Here is a 24,166-nt window from a genome sequence, read left to right on the forward strand (position 1 = left end):
TTCTAAAGCCCTGATATGGGCCCCCAGTGACAAGCTCTGATATTCCCAGGGTATGGCAAATCAGACAGAAGCTACTAGTGGGGCTGTGATGCATGCGGGGCAGCTCTGACCAGGGAGACAGCCACCATTTGGCCAGGGCTGCTGGAGTGCTCTCTTCTAAAGAGAAACCAATTGGGAGTTTGTGTGGACACCCTGACCTTACACAGCGGTGACTAAGCCTATGTTGGTGCATGTTCTTAACCCCAGTTGAGGCAGAAGGAGGTGTGACAGGAACTTTGTGAAGTTGAGGCAGGAGGATGGCAACTTGGTGAAACTCTGGCTCAAAGTAAAAAAAAATTTGAAAGAACTGGAGATATTTTTTAGTGCAAAAGGTCTTGGGTTCAATCCCCAGCACCACAAAAATAAAAACCATGTGTCATCAGCTCAAATTCTACGAAGTACAGTGAGGACTAACAGGAACCCCTGCCATCAGTACATGGTCCAGACCAGCACCAGTAGCAACTGGGGCTTTCTGGAAATGCAAGCCCTCGGCCCTATTAGACCACTGCCTGCATTTTACCCCTACCTGGAAGTGACCTGTGCGCTAAGAAAGCACCGCACTACCTGCGAGGACCCCATTCTCCCATATTCAGGCTCAGAACTCTCAAGCCTCCTATGACTCCGTTTAGTACCAATTTATTCAAGTGATAGAAAAATCCTCTGGCAACAGAAAGACAAAAACAGCAGGTTTATAAATAGGGCGACACCATCTCCTCCTGCCTGTCCTTCTCCTGGGGAGTTTTCCATGACTGCAAAACAATTCTAACTGGCAAATCTGTGATGAGGTCAGCATGATGTGACCAAAAAGGGAGGTCTGTATTTGTAACTCACCCCTGTGCACTGGGGTGGCTGGGATCTTCCCATCATGATTCCATCAGTGAGTTCAGTTCGCTAATGCCTCTTCCTAGGAGGCTGGGCACTCTTTGGTAGTGGGGTAGGCCTCCCTGGGAGACAGGTTTCTGAGCAGCAGATGCAGGCAGGTGGGGAAGGAGGTGTGGTCTCTCTGGGACATTGTATTGCTGGGGTGGCACATGCCACGGCAGATGAACAGGTGAAGGCTGTCACAGCTGCCATCAGGAGCTTGGCTGCAGTGCTGGGGCCAGAAGCTACCTTCACAGCCTCTTTTAGTGGCTCTGGACCCTCCCCTGCTAAAGTTAGGGGGAGGGAATATGAACCTTTGGACAGGCCGCCTGGGTGGCTCAGTGGTCAGTCCTTGAAGGGGTTATGGGTGTTCCCAGGCTGCTCCTTCTCGGTGACCAGGAGCTCTCCATTCATTTCCTGCAGTGGATGGTACACGTAGTCCCCATCTAGACGCCGGTTCCTCTCTGCCCTGGAGCTCAGCAGCAAGGACACATTGGCTGCAGTGCTGAGCAGCAGCAGGAACATCAGGGTCAGGGTGAGGGCCAGCCAGGTGGACCTGGGGACAAAGAGAGACCCAATGAGTGCTGGGGAGCAGGCGGGGCCTTCAAATGAGCTGAATGGAGTCTGGAGCATGCGGAAGACATGTGCAGGGAGCAGCAGGGAGAGTTGCTATGTGGGATCCCTTCTCTTGCTATTTCAAGACAAGTCATTAAAAAAAAATTGTTGCTGATTTTCAGATGTTGCCAATACATTTATGTTAAATTGTGTATGCTGGATAAAACACAGCAGTAAATCTATCTCCAGAGGCCTCTGTTTCCATCCTGTGCTCTTGGGAATGCTGACTCTCAAGGCTGGACTCTACTCCAAGGACCCCTTTCCTCTAGGTCAGGGAGCTGGCAGGGAAAAGGGGCTTTGTTTTCTGATGCTTCTTTTCCTGATAGGAGCCAGGTGAAGGCCATCAGGGCCCAGACAGCTGTACAAACCAGCCTACAGCTACTGATGGGTCTAGGTCTGTGCAAGGGGATTGGAACTCCCCCTGGGGGTAACAGGAGCAATGGGACATAAGGTTTGGGCTTTGGGAGCTCTACCTTGCCTTGGCCCTGGTGTGTGTTTTCAAATTGTGCATCCGGCTTTCTTCACAAAGGTTTCTGGGACCCCCAGAAACCCAATGAGCTGATTCAGTCTTCCCTAGATAAACCGGGTCAGTGCCTCCAGGATAGGGCCTGGGAGCCTGGATCTATATACACACTACCTTTGGAATCAGGATGGGGCTCAGGCACAGGGACCAATCTGTTGAAGATGAGAACCACAAGTGCAGAAGTTCTCACAGCTGCCATCAGGAGCTTGGCTGCAGTGCTGGGGGCAGAGGCTACCTTCACAGCCTCTTTTAGTGGCTCTGGAACCTCCCCTGCTAAAGTTAGGTTTGAGGGAATATGAGCCTTTGGACAGGCCACCTAGGTGGCTCAGTGATCCCTGAACCACCAGCAGCAGCAGCAGCGGCAGAAGCTCTGAGCGTGGGGCCCTGCTGTCTCACTTAGTAAGCCTTCTAGGAGATCAACCTTGAGACCCTCTGTGCTGAAAACAAAGCAACCAGCAGCACCAAGTCTAAGCACTCAGAGGCGTCAGAAAGGAGTCCTATGGGCCTTGGAGTCTGCAGTGGGCCTGAGCTGAAACAGAGTCTGAAGTCCCTGAGGCCAGGAAATCCATGGCCTTAGCCCTTTGCTCCCACTGGGGCTGGGATCTGGGGATACTTTTCATCAGCTTTTTACACTGTCAGGAGGCTGCCAGTCTCAGCTCAGATTGTCCCCCTGCTTACAAAGGAGAAATGCCACCTGTTTGCCCAGATGACAATTTCTCCCTCACACAGCCCTGAATAGAAACCACTTTTCACAAGGCATTGGGAGGAGACCCAGTTCCTACCAAAGCACCCACCTGGAGAAAAACGGGAGCTCTCCTGCCCTTGGAGTGACCTTCATTGTCTGTAGACACTGCTTCACTGCAAGACATCAGACAGGTTGCAGAGCTGCAGGAGGTGTGGGGTCATCCTCCCGTCCCCAAGGTCCCAAGGGGCCCTGTACCTCGAGAGATGCTGCAGTTGCCTGTCTGGGGGTCACAAGGACACTGGTGCTCACACTGGCAAGGCCTCTGGCAGCCTGGCCCATACCAGCCAAGGGGACACTCTGCAGCGGGGAGACAGGAGGACAGAGGTCAAGGCTGTTCTTTGAAGGAAGGATGGCCCCCAGCAGTGTGCAGAGCTGGGCTGAAGATGAAGCCCCCTGCTCTCCTAGGCTGGGTCCTGAATGAGACTCAATCTGGAAATAAGGTCTATGCAATATCAGTAAGTCAAGGACCTCAAGAAGACATCACCCTAGATTTAGACCCCAGAGCCTCATTTATGACCTAGGGTCCTTATGAGAGAAGAGGAGAATGAGGAGAGAGAGAGAGAAAGAAAAAACACACGGGGAAGTGGCTGAGACCAGAAGGATGCTACCCAGCCCTTAGAAACGGGGTGCTGCTTCTAGGCGGAAGTCTCCTTTTCTGGGGCTACCAGGGGCAGTGTGGCTCCCTATATGCATGATCTTTGACCTGTGGCCCTTACTTTGAGGAATGTGCTACAGCAGACACAAGAAAATCACAGAGATTTTTTTGTGTGCAGTATTTGACCGCAGGCCCTTCCCAATAAGCTATACCTCAGCCTTTTTAAAATTTTGAGACACCAAGTTACTAAATTGCCCAGAATAAATTCAGCCTCCCAGATTATGATGGGGAGAAGGATATTACAGGTGTGTCCTACTCTACCTGGCCTCAGGCAGAGATTTACATATGAAAAGTCAGAGAGAAGAGGCATCTTTCCAAGCAGAAGATAGGACACAGGCTGCCAAAGAGCTTGGAGTTATTAGGGTCTACTGTGGCCAGGAGGGGGAACAGGGGCTCTCACCTTCACTGCAGTTGGACCCCATCCATCCAGTGTCGCAGCGGCAGCCAGCTGCCAAGACAAGACCAGGAGGCTGGTAAGAGTGGGCAGGGCGGGAGGCGGGACCATCAGTCCTAGCACCACTTACCTTCTGTGCACAGCCCATGGCCACTGCAGTTGGCCGGGCCACAGTCCAGCTCGCTGCAGGCAGTGCCCCGCCAAAAATGCCCCTCACACTTGCAGTGGCCCTCCACGCACGTCCCATGGCCATTGCAGTCAGGTGGCTGGCAGCGAGGCTCATGCACACACACCACGGTGGACACGCGGCGGGGACAGCGCCACATGTTGTCCTGGCTGGTGGGGAAGAAGGCAGCGTGTGAGGAAAGACTGTGGTGCTGGCCTGAGCTGACGCCCACTGCAGGGATGAGGGCTGCTCCTTCTTATCCTGCTCTCATTCTTAGACCCTTTCACAAACTCCTCCACTCCCTACCATTCCTCCTACACCAGGGCCTTCGCACACTGCACACTCTGCCCACAATCCTCAGGGAGGTGTTTCCTGACTAACCTCAGCCCTTTTTTACAAGTGTGAGTAGTATGGAGAACAGGGATCTCACTTCTCTTATTTAATTCTGAATTCCCATAGCTTGGTGCACAGAAGGGGCTCAATACTGCTCAGCTGGAGGAAGGTCTAGACGTTAGGATCTAGACGTTAGGATCTAGACGTTAGGATCTAGACGTTAGGTGTGCTTACCAGTGATCTGATGGGTAGCTGGCCAAGGTTCCATTGAGCACAAATGTGGCAGAGCCGCCCCCATCCAGGTTGATGGCGTTGACCACACCTTGTCTCAGCAGGAACTCCGCCATCTCCCACAGGTTGATACTGTGGCACAAATGCAGCACTGTTGAGTGCCCCGACTCCTGGCTTAGCTGAGACTAAAGGGAACCCACTGCCATCCTATTCTAATCCCCAGGGGTGAACATAGGATACTTTGCTCCTATGATCTTGCTGTTACGTGGCACAGAAGTCCTAAAGGGAGGAAGATGAGGCATTCTAGAAGAGGGACAGGCTTATGAGCCCCTGATTCTATGGGGAGACTAGGGTTGGCTTCATGGGAACATCTCTGAGAGAGGGTGGGTGAAAAGGGCATTGTTATGGGATGATACGGGACTCAGTTCAGCCCTGGAGGCCAATATCCTCAGAACTCACCCTCGCTGCTCTGTCTGTCCATCTGCGTGGAAGAGCACCAGCTGCCCATCACGGTCATGGCCTATAGCCGTCCTGGCTGACATCACATTCACAAATTTGCTGAAGGAACCTGAAGGAAGAGTGGCCTGGCTGCCAATCTGGCCCTCTAGGGGCCTCAGGACTCTGCCTCCAACTTCTCACCACATATCACTCTCCACCTCTTAGTCCAGGCCACCTGGCCTCTGTTCTGAATGCATGACAGCTTCCTCATGGATCTCCATGCCTCTCCTCTACCCTGTGCCAGCCGGCCCCTACCTTGACAGCCAGAGAGCTTGCCGTATACCAAGTGACACCAGCCTCCAATTGAAATCCTCTAACAGATAAACTCCCAGTCCTGGTATGACCTCCCAGCCTCACCCTGCCTCACTTCCTGGGACTCCCCGCTTCAAAGCCACCTTCTGTCTCAGGGCCTTTATACTTTCTGCTCCCTCTGGCTGTGAACTGTACTTACCAAAAGCCCTTCCAATGGCTTGTTCCTTGTGATCCAGGGCACTTCCTCAGTGAGGCATTCCCTGACTGTCTACCCTAAAACAGCCTGTATCAGGGTCAGGGCATCCCTTTGCCATCCCAGTATTCTACATCACAGTGCTGCCCAACTTCAGTGTCTATCACCGTGACAAAGGGGCCTCAGCTATGCATGGTTGTGCATGCCTGTAATCTCAGCACTCTGGGAGGCTAAAGGAGAGGCACTGAAAGTCTGAGCCAAGTCTGGACCATTTGATGAGACTCTGTCTTGGAAAAAAAATTAACAAGAATTCCTTAAAACACAGACTCTTGGCCTCCCTCTTGGAATCATAGTGCTACAGGTCTGAGGTTAGTGGATTCACAGTTCTGCATTTATAACAAGCTCCTGGCCTGAGGAGGCTGTTGATCCATTGACACTTTGCAGAGCTTCTCTGTTCTCACGCCTGCAGCTTCTGTCCCCATCTGTTCCTTTTCCCTTTCTTAGAATTCACTAATACTTTTACAATCATACAACTCTATCCTTTCTTCTATACCACATAAGACTACCTTGATCCCCCTGACTCCCCAGTGCCCAGAACAGTGCTAAGCACAAACCACCTGTTCAATAAACACCTGTCAAATGCCTTTTGGATAGCATCCCCCACTGTCTGGCTCCTGCTGCTGCCAATCTTCCCTCCCCCGCACCTGTCTCCTGTGTCTCATCGCACTCGGTGGCCTGGCTCTCGTTGATGTAGATGCTCCCATTGCGAATCAGCCAAACAACCCCGCTCAGCAGCTGCACAAATGGATTCTCAGTGTCCAGCACCTCTTCCTCAGACAGGTACCTGGACCCAGGGAGGGTGAGAAGCTCACTCACCTGCAGAGGCAGCTGGAGGCATGGGCTCCTTCCTTCCTCCCATTTCAGCCTGGTTTGCTCATTCCTCCTCCTGTCCTAGCTGTAGTGTTCTGGGCTTTGGAATCTCCCTGTCATCAGAGCACCGCAACAAGACTGAAGCTCTACAGGGATCTGACAGTATTCCCTGTACACATACCTTTGCAAACTGCCTGTACTTTATTTACTAGAATAACCTATTCCCCACAGATCTCAGACCCATATATGATCCTCATCTCCAGGCCGAACACTCCTTCAAAAGTACCCCATGTCTCTTAATGGCTCTTTGCCTCTCCAACCCCATTGCAAGTTCCTAAGTAGTCAGTCCTGTCACTTTCTGATAATCTTCTCTTTCCGAGAGTCCCTTACACACACTAAGCCTTTCTGAACCTCTGGGCCTTTGTGCCTGCGGTTCCTTCTGCCTGAGGTGCTTGCTCTTCCTCCAGTTCTTCAGTTTTCAGGACTGGGCCTGTTTCTCACCACTCTACTTAAAATTAGCACTATTTATAGTTGATTCGCCTAGATCACTGTTTCTCTGAACACACCATCTAAACTTTTGTTTACTTTTCCTAGTAATGAGAGAGGTCCCTTAGGGCAATCTGTGGGTGTTTGTTCTGGGTCATCTCACCAAGACATAGCATGTACTCAGTGACATAAGCTGATGAATTAACTCTGCAGGGAAGGTACCATACTGCAGACGATAAACCCAGGCTCATCTCGGTTAAGTGCCTTGAACGAGAGGACGGCGTGGCCACAACCCACATCTCAGGTCCTGTGCCCTTGACAGCCATGGAGCTCCCCGCCTCCTTACCCGGTAACCAGGGTCCCGTCGCGGCGGATCCCGAACTGCGCGTTCTGCAGCCCTCCGGAGCTGCTCACCCGCCGCCCGTCGCTCACCACGTTCCCCAGGCACTCGCCCGTGTTCATGCGGAAGAAGCCGCCGTTCTGGGCTATGCGGCAGGCGGCCGCTTGTGCGGTCTCCTCCACGGTGGCCCGGCGCTTCTGCGAGCAACCTCCGGGACCGCCGGGCTCCAACACCGAGAAGGTGCGCAAGGGCGCGGCGGCTCGGGTCAGGTGGCCGGACACTGCGCGCCCTCCAAAATGTGACACGAAAGTGCGCACTGCCGGGGGTCCGGCTCCGGGGGCTGCAGGAGGCGGGGGCCAGTTCTCGTGCTTGAGGCTCCCCGTATGCACCGGCGTGCAGTCCCGGACCGGGCGCAGGCGCGCGCGAGGGTAGGGCACCAGCAGATCGTCGTCGCGGGAGGCCCTGCGGGGACCGAGTGACAGTGAGCTCGGGTGGCCGGCCCAAGGAGCCCGGAGAACTGGCTCCTATGAACTATGTTCCACGCCCCTGGAAGTTGCACTCACCCCTCCCCGATGCCGCCGGACATTTCCCGAAGGAAGCCCGACAGTGCAAGCAGGAAGAGAAGTCCACGCCCGGTGGGGGCCGCCATGTTGGACGTGGGCCTCCGGTCACATGGGTCCTCCTCACGTGACTCCATACCCGCCCTTGGCAGCCTTGTGCTCCCAAAGTTTGTCGCGAGATCACGTCTCTGAAGGAGATTGTGGGAGGGGCTAAGGGCTGGTTGGTAAGTTTATTGTGTAATTTCAAATTTGGAGGAAGTTGCAACAATAGAATTATGTTCTTACTCATGTTTGCCAATTGTTTATACTTGCCTTAGCATTTTTACTTTATTCATAAAGGTTTTTTTTCTTGAATAGATTGCAGCTTCATTGCATTACCTGGTAGCTTTACCTCAGTACTGTGATTCTAAAGACAGCTAATTTTTTACATAACTTCAGGACAAGTAAAATTAGTATTACAGACCTTTAAGTTAGGTGGAAATTAACAGGCAGCCAGAGAGGGACCAGGCTCTAGAAGGAGTAGGTGCAGATGAGACACATCAAAATTGTGACTGGAGACGAATTAGAAGAAGAGGGCCAGCCCTGTAGCCCTCCCAAGAGATACCCAGCAGCTTGAGATTGTATTGTAATAACTACCACCTGATCTAGTGAGCCCAAATAAAATGTCACATGCATAGATGGGTGACCAGAACATCCTGAGCCAGACTCTTATCCCTTCCCGGAAATGCTTTTGATCTTTCTAAGTTAGCAACCTAAGTAAGATAAAACTTACTAATGCCCACTATGTACCCTGGTTGTGTTCCTTGCTTCCCTATTAGATCAGTATAGCTGCTATACTTCGACCTGATAGGTTGGCCTTCGCCTGTCCCAGAGTGGCCTCTAACGTGATCATTTTTGTGTATAAAAACACCCAAAGAGCTTCGGTGGTAACCCACTTTAGGGACCCCTCCTGTGTTGCAGGAGCTTTCTTCTCAATAAGCTTCCTCCTTTTAACCTCCTCTATTCTCCTATTCATTCTTTGGTTTTTAAGAGACATGAACATCTGATATTTAACAGTTGGGAGTCACTTCTCTGTGACGCCGGGATCCTTTTTAATGACAATAGTTGTATTATCTAATCACAGTTCACTTTCAGATTTTGCCAATTGTCCCTATAACGTCCTTTATATTGGTCCCCTCACCACCAACCCAGTATCCCATCTAGCAGTAGCTAGATGTCATGTCTTTTTGGTCTCCCTTAATCTAGAGCACTTCCTCAGGCTTTATCTTTTATAATCTTGACATTTTGTTTTTGCTTGTGTTTACATCTAGGCTCCAGCTTGAGCCCCTGATTCTTTGAGCCACTGTGTGATCAGGGTCCGCCTGCTGGTTTGGATAGTGTCCTTCCAAAGGCATATTCTCCCCAGAACTTAAGAGTGTGTGCTTATTTGAATACTGCTCCTTTGTAGTCCTAATTAGTTAAGATGAGGTCATACTGGAGAATGGACCCTAAATTCACTCTGATTGGTGTCCTCATGAGAAGAGACAGGGACACACACAAAGGAAGAAACATGGCCATATGAAGAGGTACAGCAGAAGCTCAAGCAATGTAAAACACAAGAAAGCAAAGGCTAAAATTGCTGGCAACCACCAGACGTGATGAGAAAGGTTTGGAACAGAGTGATTGTAACCACCCTTATTCTGGGGATTGATTCAAAGTTTTCTCAAGCTTTCAGGGCAAGCATGACCTTGCTTTGAGTTTGTTAACTAATATAGTTAAGGATCTCAAGTGGGTCTTGTCTTACTTTCTTGTAGCTGAGATACAATACTTGATACCCACAATTCTCAGGAGGAAGGTTTATTTTGGCTTGTGGTTAAGTAGCAGTTTCAATTCATAGTTGGTTGGTTCCAAGTCAGGATGTCATGGCAGAGGAGAAACAGCTCACAGTGTGGCAGTGGGAAGCAGAGATCAAGGGAAGAGGGAGAAAGGTATACTTTCCGTGCTCCTCAGTGACCTCCTCCAACCAAGCCGTACATCTCAATGTCACATTTAGGTATAAACTCATCAGAAGACTAATCTATTGATGAATATCACACTCCCATAATTCAGCTACCTCCCTAAAGTCCCACCTATGATTGCAGGAGGCTTTAAGATGATATCTAGTTCCCCAAGAATGCCTGTGATTTCTGAACTAACCATAACTTATTTCATTTAACCACATTCAAAGTGACTGTTCCTCTCTGGCCTGACACAGTTATATAGAGTTGTTAGAATTGTGCCTTTCAGGTTTTTGCATGTGGGCTGTTCAAAATAACCAACCAAGCCCAGACCAGCTGTCAATATCTGTGTCTCCCAAAGTCCTCTTTCTTCTCACAAGGTCTATAAGAGGAACAAGATTGGTCAGTCAGTGATGAACTCTGCCTTTGGGTTTCTCTCCACTTTGATGTTCACTCATCCTTTGCCCACTTGCTCTAAGCTCATAACAGTTGCTGTGGAAATCTTTCTTCTGGTGTGAGCAGCTCAAAACTCACAGTTCTAGCTAAAGCAGCTCACTGAGCCAAGGGGTTTTCCTGTCACACCTGTGTTTCAGCCTGGAACGTTTCTTACCCTTCTTAGTGTCCTCATCCACATTTTGCTCATTCATTCAACAGAATGAACTCCTCATCAGTGCTGTGTGCTGGAGAGGACAAACAGGACCCTGTCTAATGGAGCTTCGATTTTTGCGAGGAGGGAGACATAGAGCTGGCACATGGTGAGGGCAAGCGACGAGGAAGCACAGCCGAGAATGAGGTTGCAGGCCTAGAGATGGGGACTCTCCAAGCCATGAGGACTGGGCAGCAGAGAAAAAGGAAGGTCTCATGTGGGGACATGGGCCCAGAGCCTGCGGGTGGGAAGAGCCTGGCAGGTACAGCAGGAACATGGGCTTGGGGCAGGGGGCCATTTTGAAGCCCTGGTTTTCACTCCTGCTGTCTGGCCAAGAAGAAACTTGGTTCTCAAATAGGGACACCAGTTTGTTCTGGAGTCTGGAAAGCCACAGCTGTTTTCAAGAAGCCTTTTTTAGGAATTCTAACAGGACCAATGTATTCCGTGTTGTGTGGCATCAATTGCATAAAGGTCTGTGAGGGTGTTTACAGCATTAGAACCTGGCTTTGAGGTTTTAATACACAGGGTATTCTGTAGTATGCTCTGTGTTTGATAGGTGGCCCTCAGGTCCAGCTGAGCACATTAGGGACCCCCTCAGTGTATGTAGTGGTGCCAGCTGGCCAAACCAGACATCTGCTAAGACTTGGACTTTTTTTTTTTTTTTTGGCAGTATGGGAGATTGAACCTAAGGCCTTCACACTGACTACATCCCCAGTTTATTTATGTGTTTATTTTTGAGACAGGGTCTCACTATGTAGTTTAAACTAGCTTTGAACTCAGTATGTACTCCAGGCTGCCTTGAACTCACTGTGATCTTCCTGCCTCAGCCTTCCAAATGCTGGGATTATAGGCCTGCATGCCCAGCCTATATTTTTTATTTTGAGATAGGGTCTTAGTAAATTGCTAAATTGCTAGGCTGAGCTCAAATTTGGAATCCTCTTGCTTTGGCAGAGTTCTGGGATTACAAGCACATGCCACCACACCCAGTTTAGGAGTGTTTTCTTAAAAATGATTTGTAAACCTAGGTTTTCCTATAGCCACTTCCTGACATGGTTTGGTATTTTGAGCCTTCTGGAATGCATCGGCTCAGGCTTCAATGACTAATCCATCCCAAACTCAGGAAGGATGGGGTGGGCATAATTCGCTACTAATCTGTTTATGTTCCATTGACTTCTCAAAAGGTGCCTGTTTATTGCAGCAAATTTCTGCTTGTGAGGTAATTTGAAGGAAATCCTTGAAACATCCTGAGTGCCAAGTGAGTATTAAATTCTACTTCCTCGTTCCCCCAAGAAAACAGCAACCTCAGAATTATGTCAGACCTATCAGCAGAATCCAGAAATGTCTACTGGGCCTGACAATTTAAGAGTGATTGTGAGAAAGTGTCCAAGAGACAGCAGGGAGGATTATACAGCGGAGACCACCTCTCAGATGAGAGATTTAGAAAAGCCACCACCCACCTTTGCCCTTGGGTTGTTCAGCTGGGCACAGAGGAACAAGGAGCATTTTAATTTACACTCAGAGATACAGCTCAGTGAGCTGAGGTACAGAGCACAGCAGATGAGCTACAGTTGTTGTCCACCTAGAGGCAAAGCGGGGCTTATGCCCTCAAGGTCTTTCCCATCTGGTTCTCCACCCTGTAACCTGGTTTGGACACTGAACCATAAATAGCTGCTGTATCTGTGAGAAATTTCTGGAAGGTCTTTTCCCAACTGATGAACAAGTATTCAGATGCCTTCGTGCTGAAGAATGGTGAACTGGGAACTCCAGAGCCCTGAGGAGCCAGCTGGTCCTCTTGGTGCTTTAGTATATCTTCTGTTATATGTGACATTAGCAGCTTGTGGCAGCAAGCAGTGCTTACCTGGGACTTACTATGTGACAGATACTGCAAACATACTACTCCCAGCAATGGAGGTAATACTGAGGTAGGTGCTGCCATCTCTGTGTTACTGAGGAGGAAGTGAGTCACTGTGCTGGTGATACAGTGCTGGGGTCTGGATCCAGGCACGGAGCACAGTGCCACCTCACTAACTACTATGTTATACTATCTCTTAAAGATGATGTGACCATGACATGTTATGACATTGTGGCCTATGCAAGTGCTGTCCCTCACAGTCTTTTTAGCTCGTGACTCGACCTGTTCTTCTCTGAGACCCTTATTTTCTCCACTGGCAAGGATGTAGTAGTTGACATCAGAACAAATCGCCTTTGAGGCTTGTGTATGGGATCTGTGGTTTAAAAGTCTCCCCAAAACTCATGTTGCAATTTAATTGCTGCTGTAACAATATTAAGAGTTGGGACCTGCCCAGGTGCAATCGTACACATCTGGAATCCCAGCTACTTGGAAGACTGAAGCAGGAGTATCATAAGTTTGAGGTCATCCTGGGCAATGTAGGGGGACTCTGAAAAAAAGGGAGGCTGGAGATTTAGCTCATGGGTGCATCATCCCTGGGTTTGATCCTCAATTCACAGTGGGGAAAAGGAGGTGAGGCGATTGGGCTATGGGAGCTCTGCATTTCTGAATGGATTTATATCATTATCTCCGGAGTGGGCTGGTTATGAAAGCAGGTCTGGCATAAGGGTAGTCCCTTCTTTCCCTCTCTGTTTGTTCAATGCTCATTTGTCCTTCTTTGATGGCATAAAGGCTCTTGATAAATTCTGTGCCACACTATTGGTCTTTCTGGTCTCCAGAATCAACTGTGTAGACTGAACTATCAGTTTCTGCTACTTACAGAGGAATAGTGCTGTTCTGGCCTGTGGTGTTCTATTACAGCTGGTGTAAACAGACTAAGACAGTGGGTCTCTAGAATGTGTGTTGAGTGGGGATTAAGGGCTTGAAACAAAGACAGAGGATGTCCAAGATCATCCAAGGACTCAGAAATAAAACCCAACTCCTGACCAGTTGTGTGCTATGAGCATTTATTCATCTGTTCACCCCAGCCCCTCCCAGCTACCCTTCGGGAGCAGCCTGATGCAGTGACATGGGGTGGTGGCCTGCTGGCCTCTTTCTTCTGCTGCCTCCTCCTCAGGATGTGACCCGGGCCCTGGAACCTAAGGAAGAAGATCTGAAGGGGCAGCAGTCATGGAGCCGTGTGATGGTGTGGATGGATGATGCTCTCCATGCACCCGAGGCTGATCTGCCAGGAAGTAGAGGAAGCCACCCAGGGCTGCGACTGCTGTGGCAGTGCTGTGGCTGGAACAGCCATCTGGAGCGGGGAGAGAGCACCTGATGAGTGCTGACTTGGCAACTGCAGCCTCTTCTTCAAAACAACTCATGCCATCCATTGTAAAGAAAATGCTTTTCCAGTGTCACTAGGGTAACCTTCCCAGTGCCATGTGGGTGATTGGTGTCCTGTATGGACCCATTTTATTGTAAACTCATTTCCTAAAATGTGTTGGACACTTGTTCTGTGAACTGGCTGTTCCACTACTCTCTCTGCTTTTACAATGTGCTTATTTACTTTTTATTAACAAAAAATGGAAACCAGAGTCTTCTTTCTCTTCCTTATCCCTGTCTCTCTTCCTTTCTTCTACACGATTCCTTTCTTTTCCCATGTGACCATGTCTGTTCTAGGTTTCTCTGCACTACTGGGCTAACTATGCAACATCTCATCACAGCAGGATCCTTGGGGGGCATAAGGGACACTATTCCTCCTGGCCCCTAACAGAAGGTATAAATGGGCAGCCTGGGGTCACAGGTGGCATGGTCCCTGGGACTGTTTATACCACTTGCTCATCAGCTCCTAGGCTCCTTCCTGCCTTTCCTTCCTCTTAATGCTACACATGGACCTCTCTAAAATATATTTCCAGAGCACTTTGGCTCAGGTGTCTGGCAAGGTTTGTGCAATAGGAGGCAGTTCCAGATGAATGAAGAAGCTAGGCTCTGCTCACCCGTGTTCCCAGTGCCTCCTGCAGTGTCAACCTCTGGGCTTTTCATTTTTGTTTTCTGGTCTTCCAACCTCCTAAGGCACATTCCCTACATTAAGTTCCCTCTGTGAAGTTCCTGATGCAGGTTCTAGTCCCCAACCCAACTCCCAGGGAGCAGGGTTATCTTTGCACTGTTCCACTCCTCACTGAAACTTCTATGCTCCTCTGAGACGAGTTCTGTGAACAGAGGCCTCTGTCCCTCTGAAGTGTCTGAAGAGGATGTGTCCTTCTATCCCTGAGACATCAAGGCCCAGCGTCCTTGTCCTTCAGTAAAAGAGGGCCACCTTTATTAGAAGAGAAGGAACAGGCCCAGGCCTTGGCTCTCAAAGGTATCTTGGTTGCATGCCAAGAACCACCCTTGCTTTGTGGTATTGGGGGTTGAATTGAGAGCCTTTGCACTGAGCTACATCCCAGACCTTTTTATTTTGAGATAAGGTCTCCCTAAGTCACTCAGGCTGAGCTGTAGCTCACAATTCTCCTGCCTTAGCCTCCCAGATTACAGACCCCAGCTCTCTTGGGCATTTTTGTTACCTGTGAATTGTTTTTCTCGCCTCTTGACTCTTCTGAGAACATGCTGTTGGTGCAGGGGGTCTTCAGGTCTCTCTTTACCCCTAGCAGCTGAAGGACAGCAATAGATGAGCTTATGATCTTTAAATGGTGCTTGAGAAATCTGTTTCCCTCCTGACACCGAAGTGATGCAGATCTTCTCTGAAATACTGAGGCTACTCTAGAAGTTCTCTCCCACATCTTTCTGTGGATCTTTCCACATGGCTTAAATTTGTTATCTATTCATGTTTTCTGAGCTTGTGTTACCAAAACACCCATACCAGAAGTGCTGGAGCGGAATAGGAGGATGGGTGGGAATCCTTGCCCCACCCAGCTTGCTCTCTTGAGGTCTGGTGGGCCTGAGAATCTTCACACCATAAACTGTTCTCAGAAACAGTGCATTTGCTTTGAGGATCCAAGTGCCCCACTGAGGACCCTAGCATTTATTTCCAGGAAACCTGCATGGGCTAGGTGGAGTCACGTGTGCTGTCTTCCTCCTGCCGCTGGGAATACTGGCTACAATTATGCTTATCTAATTACAGGTAGAAAAACCGAGGCTCAGAGAGTGAAGCGACCTACTCCAAAGATGACTAACTGGTAAGGGTCTTATGGTTGTCAACCTCTTACCTTCCATGTCACTTCCCTGCAGAGAACTTCCCTGACCACCGCACCTGAAGAACTTTCCCCAGTGTTCTTTCCTTCTTAGCCTGTTGTCACCTCACAGCCCTTGTCAGAACTTGTCATTATTTTATTTATTGGTTTGTTTAGGGATTTGTGCCTCTTTCTCTCAGGCCTGATTTTTCCCTACAGCATAGACAAGTGTCTGGTGCTTTAGTAGGTGCTGAGTAAATGCTTGTTGAATGGATGAATTTGTTAATGCAGTTGTAGGGGCTCTCAGACTGCCTCCCATTCTGAAAAACATGGGTTCCAAAACCTGTGAGCCCATTCCTACTCTGTGTGTGTGTGTGTGTGTGTGTATGTGTGTGTGTGTGTGTGTGTGTGTGTGTGTGTGTGTGTGTGTCTGGGTGCACATGCATATTATACACCTCGCAGAGCACCTGGAACCTGTGGTCTGCCCCTCCTCCAGCCAGGGCAAAAGCACAATTTACCAGGCACTCCAAAGCATCCTTTCTGAGGCTTCTGCCAGCTCAGAATGGCCTCCAGCCACCGGAGTTTGAAGAAGTCAGAGAAGCCACCAATGCCACAGAACATGACTGGAAGCAAAAGCAGAGGACTGTGTAGGGCTGCCTCCCAGGCCTACCTCCTCCCTTCTCTGGGGCCACCGTAGTGGCACCTGCCTTCTGCCTGCGGCCTGAAGGAGATTCCATCTTAGTAACTGGGCTCCCAGTCTGTGTCCTGCCTCCCACTTAGGGCCCCCATCACGAGCAGGGAGCAGCCCAGGGCTCTCTTCTGCTGCATCGCCAAGGCTGTGGGGGGTCTATTTGCCAATCAGCTTGTTAGCCTGCCCAGAAGGCCACTGGATCAGCCTTTGGGGACATGGTCACACAGTGACAAGTAAATATAGGTTGCTGAGTTATATTTGAGTTTTTGATAAGCAACAAATAAAATTTCAGTGTAAGCATATCCCATGCTAAGCTTATCTAAGATTGTAATCACTACTTATCTGAAGTTCAGATTCAACTGAACATCTTGCAGGCTTACTTTCTTATTCACTCATGTGTATACATGTGTGTCTGCCCCCATCACAAGCACCCTGTTGTCCCAGGGCCAGAAGGCCAGGCGTACTGTTTTCCATGAAGAGATCCTGGATGAGGTAGGCATATCTGATGGCCTCAGATTTCTGGTTCAGATGCATCATGTTGGCACAGAAGATGTTGATGTATTGCTGGCTCTGGCTGAACAGTCCCTTTGTGCATCCTTTCTAGGGGACATACACCAGAGACAAGGAGTCAGTGTGCAGGAAAATACACAATTCAGTCCCAGAGAGACCTGTAGTCTGAGACAGTCTTGCAGGGGTACTGTTGGGGCAGGTCTGTCCTTTCCCAAAAGTTCTTTCCACTCACACTCCCAGCTTGCTCCAACCTTGGGGATCAGAAAGAGTTAGGTTCAGGCTCTAACTTGGCATGAACTGGGCCCAGCTCTGGAACTGCACCTGAGCATTGCAGTTTCATTGTGAGCCAACCCTGTTCCGGCTTGAGTACTACTCCAAGTGCAGACCGCAGACCTGACTAGTCACTGGCCCATGATGGCACAGAAGAACAGGCACTGAGAACAGGAGTTATCAGCAATGGTCATAGTAAGCTTTGACCTGTTGAATGTAGTAAACAGTTTGTAATTTGGCTTTTATTTTATTTACAAAAACACTGGTCTGTGCAGGTTTCAAAGAAATACTGATTTTAAAAATCCTGTCAAAGAATTTCTAGGCTATGAATGAGATTTTTGAACTAAAGCACAAGTTTTTACATGAGGTGATTCAAAATTTATGGTAAACGTTTAAATTTTAAAAATTTATTGTAATACACATTGTTACGAATCCCCCTCAAAATATTCCATCTTACTTCCAATACTTATCTCCTTGTTCTTATCACTTTCTGGGAGCCCTTTCTGTGAGGTCTGTTCATGGAGTGATCAAACATATGACAAACACAGCTGCTGAGTACCGTCCAGGGGAAAGGCAGGCTTATGAGGACATTGCCATGTGTCTTCATCCGCCTTACTCCCCAGACATGGTACTGTGCAACTTCTGGCTCTTCTCCAAAGTCACAATGACCATGGAAGATCAATGTTATGAATCAGTTCAGTACAATGGAAAAGCCACAACAGCACAACTAAAGACATGAAAGGACTTCTGGAACTGCTTCAGAAAGCAGTAAGAACGATGGGACCGTGTGTTTAAAATGAAGGGGTGTATTTTAAGGGGAATTAATGGTGATGTGTCTTATATTGTAGTACATTTTTTAAAAGTTTAGACATTTACCATACATTTCAATTACACCTGGTAAACATAATTTAGTTTGTAATTTGGTTTTTTATTATATTTTTTAAAATACTGTTTATTTTGTAGCAAATAAACAATAATCTAGAAAACCCTGTCAAGCAAAAGATTGCTGATCTCTGAATACCCTTTTTAGCACAGAGATCATGAGGTCAAACAAATTTATTTATGTATTCCCTCCCCCATCCCTCTTGCTACAAGAAATCCACCTCATAAATATATTTATGTATTTATTTTCCAGTGCTGGAGATCAAACCCAGGCCCTCCCACATGCTGAGTACATACTACCACTGAGCTATGCCCCAAGCCTCATTAAAAATATGGAGCTTTGTTGTCAGCATCATCATCATTATTTGAGATTTGGAAGAGTTGGATGTGGGATAGATGGGCTGGAGTAGGGCTGCGTACACTTCTGCCATCTGGCTTCAGTTCCCCGACCTCCAAGGACAGACCATTGCCCAGTCCTGACCCAGAACAGTGGGCATCCCATCCTGGCTCCTCAGGATGGGTATGTTGTGCCCCCCAGTGACTGAGACACTAGGAAAGCTGGGGCTGGGTACTCTGAAGCTTCTCTTCCTGAAGGCTCTGGGCCCACAACTTTAAAACCCACCCTACCTTTTGCCCAACAAGTTCAATTTGCTTTTTTAAAATGAAGCTAAAGCAAATAAGTGAACGCAAATCTTAGCATCTTCCATATTTCTAATTGTCATTTTGTGTCATTTTACCATAGAAGGTGTCACTCCACCAACAGCAAGGACACCCAGGTGCTGTTTCTCCCACCCTGCTCTGTGCCACCTGTCTCCATCTAAAGACAGCATTGCTGTCATTACCATAACTATGGCTTGACTTGGTACCCCACAGGTGGCTACCAGCCAACTTTATTCCAAGTTCTTTTACAATGATCTGTGGTTTGTTGAATTTTTTTTCTTCCTTCTCTTCTTCTGTTTTATTTCTTCTCTTTCTCATTGTTTCTCTGATGCCCTACCATCCAGTTCAGCTATCTGGCTAGTCCAACAGAATCCCTAATTTTGCCTCCCCCTCATTTGCAATTTAACCAGCTGGAAAAAAAATATATATATAATTTTCTCTCACTTTTCCCTCTTGATGGCTAAAGCACAAATACAAAACACTGCTGCTTGATTTCCTGCTGTGCAGCAGACAACTCCCCTGCAAGGAGTCTCCCTTACCTTCCCCTGTATTTCCTACCTGGCACTCACCATTCTGGCCCAGAGGAAGAAAAGCAGTTGGTGTGACAGGTAGTAGCCGGAGCATCCAGGCTTGGTCATGAGTGTCCTGCAGAAGTCTGAGAGCCCACAAGGCTGGCTGCTGGTGTTCCTGGGGGAAGCCATGCCAGACTGTTGAGGGTGGTGCTCCAGGCCCAGCCTCTCTGCCCAGCTTGTGATCCATCCCTCCCCTATTGGTTCCAGGTTGGGGACAAGTGCTGCCAAATAAAGTATAGGTATTCTCTCTGGGAGGCTGAGGCACGAGGATCAAAAGTTTGAGCCCCGTTGGACCTAAGAGGCACATGTGTAATCCCAGCATGCAGGAGTTTGAGGGAGAAGGATTATTGTGAATTCAGGGCAGCCTATGCTACATAGTGAGTACAAGGCCAGCCTGAACTACATAGTGAGACCCTATCTCAAAACAAACAAACAAACAAACAAACCAACCAAATGTACCTTCAGACCCAGCCTGTGTAACTCAATGACTTACTGAGACCTTGTCTCAAAATAAAAAAATAAAAAGGACTAGGGTTGTAGCAGTACAAATGCCCTGAGTTCAATCCCCAGTATTGCAAAACAGAACAAAATAAAACAGAGCTCCTGTAAATTGATTTGCTAAGTCAGCACTCCCACTCTGGAGAGATGACGCTGGAACTGTCCTATACCTGGGAAGCCACCAAGGGCTGAGACTTCCCAATATCACCTTTCCCACTTCAACCTTAAAGAGCAGACTCTGAACCCAGATAGCTTGGAGGTCTGGGCCCCACATATTCATTCCTCTGGTGACAAACATTTCCCATAAAAAAGAGTTCAGCAAGGGAGTCTCTACCTGGAGTGCAGGCCCTTGGGGGCTCAGCTGTGAGCTGCCCCAGACTCCTTTCTGAAGAGAGGACAGGACCTGATGTCCATTCCTCCCTAGGTCCTGTATTGGGCTGGCCTGGCCTTTTTCAAACCCAGTGTGAGGACAGCTGTGGGGTAAAGTGGGGAATAAGCTATTTCCTGGACTCACAGCCCCACTAGGGGATCAGGGACATATGACAGGGCTGTATGACAGATGAAAAGCCATCTTATTTGGGGGGCAGCATGCTGGAGCTGGCCCAGGGCAGGGAGTTGCCATAGTCTTAGGGTAAATGGGGATGGGGTGGGCCAGGTGGGATGAACAAAAGTTTTCTGGCAGTAGGAATAGTGAGGAAAGAGGCTCCAGAGACTGGATCAGAGTGGTCCAGAGTCCTGGTAGAGCTGCGGGAGCTGGGGCTTTGTCCCAGAGCCAGAGGGAGCCCAGGAAGCTTGAGCAGGGGAGTTCAGACAGGGCTAGAATGGGGTGGCCAGGCATCTTCCTGGAAGTCGTGCCTGCCCTGCACAGGATTCCTGGAGGCAGTCCTGGTGGTGGCTTGGAGATCAAGCAGGGTAGGAACCTTACGGGGAAAACAATTTGGAGTTCCAATAGGTCAGGAAATTGGGGCTTACCCTGTTCCCAACAGCAGCACTAGGCACACATCGCTGCTGTCCTCTGAGAAGGAATCCTGAAGCTCAGGCCAGGGGTAGACTAGAGAAGCATTGGTGTGGATCCAGGTGTGGGGTAGCTTCCAAAACCCGGGCTGGAGGCTCGGCTGGAACTCTGGCAGAGGGTGTGGAAGTGTGAGAACTGACCTGGAACTGAGGGCGACCTGGGACAAAAGAAATCCCCCAGGCCCAGCCAAGGACCTATCCCCACCCTCTTGCCCCATCCTGTTGCCCTGTCCATCTTCCAGCCCAGTCTCTTGGCTGGTGGTGGTGGGGATTGAAACACACCAAAAACTTCTTACTTAAAAACCAGAACAGTTTTCCCTAGTCAATTAGGGACAGTGTTGGGACAGGCCATGATGACATTTGCTGCATGCCACAGAAGTTTGAGACCTATGAAAGGGACCAATGACCCATTAGGTCCTGTTTTACAGTGCAAAGCTTGCAATATAGATGTTTGGCAAGAGGCTGCTTACCCTACTGGTCCCATTCTCTTGTCTGTAGGATGGGGACAGTTCTCACTTCCGGGTGTGTATAGGGGTCAGGTGATGGGGGGACCTCTACTGCAGAGGAGGAGGAAGGACAGGGTGGGTCGCAGAGGTGGGGCTACAGTCTGAGAATGAGGTGTGCAGTAGCTTATGAACTCCTATGTCTGTTGTGAACCCCATGGAGAGGACTGGAGCCTTGTGAGGTACTGCTGTTCTATGTATACCAATTCAGGCTAGGATTATAGAATAGGATCTTCTGTAGAGTTCCCTTGGGGCTGGATAGGAGACAGATGCTCAGCATCACAAGGCACAGGTGCTGGCAGGATGCTAAAGTTTGATGTGCAAGGGGATGACTTGCCTTTGGATTTGGCACCCTCAAAAAGGGTCCAGGAAGAAGGCCACCTAGCAATAGGTGGTGGGGACACATCCTGCGTGTCCCTCCATGTGGGTGGAACAGGTCATTGCGATTAGAATAGGATCTTCTGTTGCCCTGTCCATCTTCCAGCCCAGTCTCTTGGCTGGTGGACCACCATTCCAGGGGGTAACCTTGCTGGGCTAGCAGGAGACAAGTGTGGATCATCTCTGCCTCACTCTAAGAGGAGCCTGTGCCAGAGTCTTCTGTGACACCCCAGATGCTGTCTTCCTGAAGCAATGCCTCTGCCCCCATGGTTACCTCTTAGGTACTCGGGATCACTGAGACTCAGGTAGGTGATGGATCTGTGGAGGAGAGGAACCAGCTTGTCAGCCAGCTGCCCAGTATGCAGACTTAGTGGTTGCAGCAGGGGGTCCGATGCCCATGCCTCCTGTGCACCTCGGAGCTGCACTGTGGAGCAGAGGTTCTCAGTCACCAGTTGCTTGGCCAAGGGCTACTTTGCATAGGGCCCAGGAGGATTCCCTGAGATGACTGGAAACCAGGCCTTTGTGGGCTGGTCCAGGCAAAGAGTGGGTGGGAGTCAGGGTGTTAGAAGATGGTCACTAAGAGTTTGATGTTTGCAGGTGGGCCAGGGATCCAAATCCTGACCTATACTTTTGGGTGGTTGGCCAGAGAAGGTCATCTAATTTCTCTCCATTTTCATCATTGTTTATAAGATGAGAATAGTGAGGCAGTTGCTTCTCTGATCCGGCTTTGTAAGGATGAAATGAGCTGATGTGTGAAGATTTAGCATTACCCATTGCACAAAACAAGCCCTTGAAAAGGCGTGGTGCTTAGTATTAACTGCAGATTTGGGATCTTAAGTCCCAGGGGCGGATGAGGGAGGGCTTCAGAGATGCTGGAGGCAGTCGGAGGAACCCTTTGCTCTGGGGGTCAGTGACCACTCATCTACCATGTAGAGCATTTTTGTGGATTCCTGAAAGTACTGTGGGCCTGTGACTTGGTGTCTGCTGTTCTCAGCTGGGAAGTTGGTACAGAGAGATTGTGATTGTTAATCATTTCTTGAAGAGTTTGAGGTAGGGCAGGGTTAAGTGAAGGGGACCCTGGTATGCTTCTGGCCTCCCCCTAGTCTGGGCCTAGAGCTGAGTGGGCCTGGAGGGTGGGATGGGATCCTGGAGCTCCAGGATGTTACCTAGAAGAGCAGAGATGCGGAGAGGACAGGGGTGGCCATCTGGCTGCAAGCAGACAGACAGAGATGCTCACTGCCCAAGCCAAGGCTGATACCAAGACAGGGACTCTGAGCTGGGCATGGTGATGCACACCTGTAATTTCAGCACTGTGGGAGACTGAGTCAGGAGGATCAGAAGTTTGAGCTCAGCCTGGGCAATTTAGTAATTTAGAGAGAACTTGTCTCAAAAAAAAAAAAAAACCACAAGAGGCTAGAGATGTTGCTTAGTGTAAAGGCCCTGGGTTTAATCCCTAGTACAACAACAACAACAAAAAGGGAATCTGTCACTTTGGTGAGGGCAGCCAGCAGGAAGTGGCTCTTTGAACATGTGCGCGTGTCTCCAGCCAGCCTTGGCCTGGCTCCAGTCCCCTCTTTAAGGATCGTACCTCTGTCAAGATTAAACAACACTGAGCCCTGTTCTCAGAACCTTCAGGGGTCTTTGGCTAGCTACGGAGGAAGCCAGGTGAGAACTCAGGGTTTCAGTGTTGTTCCCAACTACCCTCACACAGCCTTCCCATAAACACCCCCTGAAAGGGCTCCCCCTGCCCCCCCTTCATGGTGTGTCAGATGGCAACTGTCAACTGGATCATTTCCTTCTTAGAATATAGTTTTCAAACCTTTTCTCATGTTGCCTTTAAATCCTTCCTACTTCTAAAGTATTTAATAACTGGCTGAGCTCTACACATCAGGAAATGCAGCCCCCTCCTCCCTTTCCTCACAGCAAAGCAGCCTATTCTGATGTCAGGAGGTTGCCAGGTCCCAGGGGTCAAAGCGAGGCAGGGTACATGGCTAAGGACTGGTTTCCCAGTGGCCAGCCACAGATTCACTCACCTTCCAGCACCTGGAACCCCACCACCCCATCCAGGTTGATTTCTGGCAGCCACTCCTCCAGGAACATGGTGGCTCTCTCCAATGCAGACAGGATCAGGCTTGCAAGGATGGCTTTGCCCTCTGTGTTGTCTGACTGTGACAGTGAGGAGGGCTGCAGGGACAGCAGCAGGAGAAAGAGCACCAGCTCTGGCCTGGCCATGGCTGACTTTCTGGTCATACTGATCACATATGGTAGCACTGGGAGCTCTCTGCCAGATGCCTTGACCCGCCCTCTGCCCATCCCCTTCCCTGTTCTCAGGACCTTCCCTGTGGGCCTGGCAGGGCCTGGGCAGAGAGGTCTGGGTAGGGCAGCTGCAAGGGATAGAAGGCTCTTGGGTGGTCATAGCTAGAATCAGGCCAGTCCTGGTCATGGAGCCCGCTGGCTGACCAGTGGTGAGAGGAATTCACCTGTCTTCTGATCCCAGATTCTCCATCATTGATCTGGAAAAGTCACTTGGAACTCAGAAATCCAAAAGCCCTGAAAAATAGTCTGTTGGAAAAGAAGTTGGGAACAAAGGCATTGGTGGCCACATCTCTCTAGCTTCTCCAGAAGGCCATGATCCTGTGGAAATAGAATTAGGCCACATAGGTAAGCCATCTGGACCTGTCAAAAATTTTCTACTAGTCACATTTCAAAAAAGCAACAATGTTTTTAATCCTAGTACCAAGAGA

General features: G+C 49.3%; 2 protein-coding genes and 1 long non-coding RNA gene across 4 annotated transcripts; 1 reads left to right on the forward strand and 2 right to left on the reverse strand.

Moving 5' to 3' along the window:
* Positions 1-659: 659 nt before the first annotated feature.
* On the reverse strand, positions 660-7,917 carry Nagpa (N-acetylglucosamine-1-phosphodiester alpha-N-acetylglucosaminidase). The gene is made up of 10 exons (XM_003477734.5): positions 7,765-7,917; positions 7,208-7,663; positions 6,210-6,349; positions 5,022-5,130; positions 4,566-4,694; positions 3,963-4,168; positions 3,839-3,886; positions 2,979-3,080; positions 2,833-2,896; positions 660-1,456 (listed from the first exon to the last, which is right to left on the reverse strand). Exons 1-10 carry the CDS (start codon positions 7,896-7,898, stop codon positions 1,246-1,248), a joined length of 1,599 nt encoding a protein of 532 aa, XP_003477782.2. The 5' UTR covers positions 7,899-7,917; the 3' UTR covers positions 660-1,245.
* Positions 7,897-13,869, forward strand: LOC106025352 (uncharacterized). The gene is made up of 3 exons (XR_001198944.3): positions 7,897-7,985; positions 10,392-10,492; positions 11,582-13,869. It is a non-coding gene; the product is annotated as an uncharacterized LOC106025352 (long non-coding RNA).
* On the reverse strand, positions 13,432-23,654 carry CUNH16orf89 (chromosome unknown C16orf89 homolog). 2 transcript variants are annotated; one of them, XM_003478151.4, is made up of 8 exons: positions 23,456-23,654; positions 21,697-21,846; positions 20,500-20,650; positions 19,027-19,144; positions 16,600-16,735; positions 15,963-16,067; positions 14,839-14,925; positions 13,432-13,586 (listed from the first exon to the last, which is right to left on the reverse strand). In XM_003478151.4, exons 1-8 carry the CDS (start codon positions 23,652-23,654, stop codon positions 13,432-13,434), a joined length of 1,101 nt encoding a protein of 366 aa, XP_003478199.1. The 2 variants fall into 2 exon arrangements, with proteins under 2 accessions (XP_003478199.1, XP_063082504.1); XM_063226434.1 differs by lacking the exons at positions 13,432-13,586; positions 14,839-14,925; positions 16,600-16,735 and having other exon boundaries at positions 16,002-16,067.
* Positions 23,655-24,166: the final 512 nt, after the last annotated feature.

This window comes from Cavia porcellus, unplaced genomic scaffold, assembly GCF_034190915.1.
Source record: "Cavia porcellus strain 051 isolate PalLab524CR breed Dunkin Hartley unplaced genomic scaffold, mCavPor4.1 scaffold_16, whole genome shotgun sequence".
In the NCBI taxonomy this organism is placed as follows: domain Eukaryota; kingdom Metazoa; phylum Chordata; class Mammalia; order Rodentia; family Caviidae; genus Cavia; species Cavia porcellus.

Coding starts and splice junctions, on each gene's coding strand:
- CUNH16orf89 (XM_003478151.4), bottom strand. CDS start 23,654: ATGGCCAGGCCAGAGCTGGTGCTCTTTCTCCTGCTGCTGTCCCTGCAG. Junction 16,068..16,599: donor GGATCTCTTCATGGAAAACA/GTACGCCTGGCC, acceptor TTTTGCTTCCAG/TCATGTTCTGTGGCATTGGT. Junction 14,926..15,962: donor AGGATGCTTTGGAGTGCCTG/GTAAATTGTGCT, acceptor GCTGTCCTTCAG/CTGCTAGGGGTAAAGAGAGA.
- Nagpa (XM_003477734.5), bottom strand. CDS start 7,898: ATGGAGTCACGTGAGGAGGACCCATGTGACCGGAGGCCCACGTCCAAC. Junction 5,131..6,209: donor CGATGAGACACAGGAGACAG/GTGCGGGGGAGG, acceptor CTCTTCCTTCAG/GTTCCTTCAGCAAATTTGTG. Junction 4,169..4,565: donor AGCTACCCATCAGATCACTG/GTAAGCACACCT, acceptor CTTCCCCACCAG/CCAGGACAACATGTGGCGCT.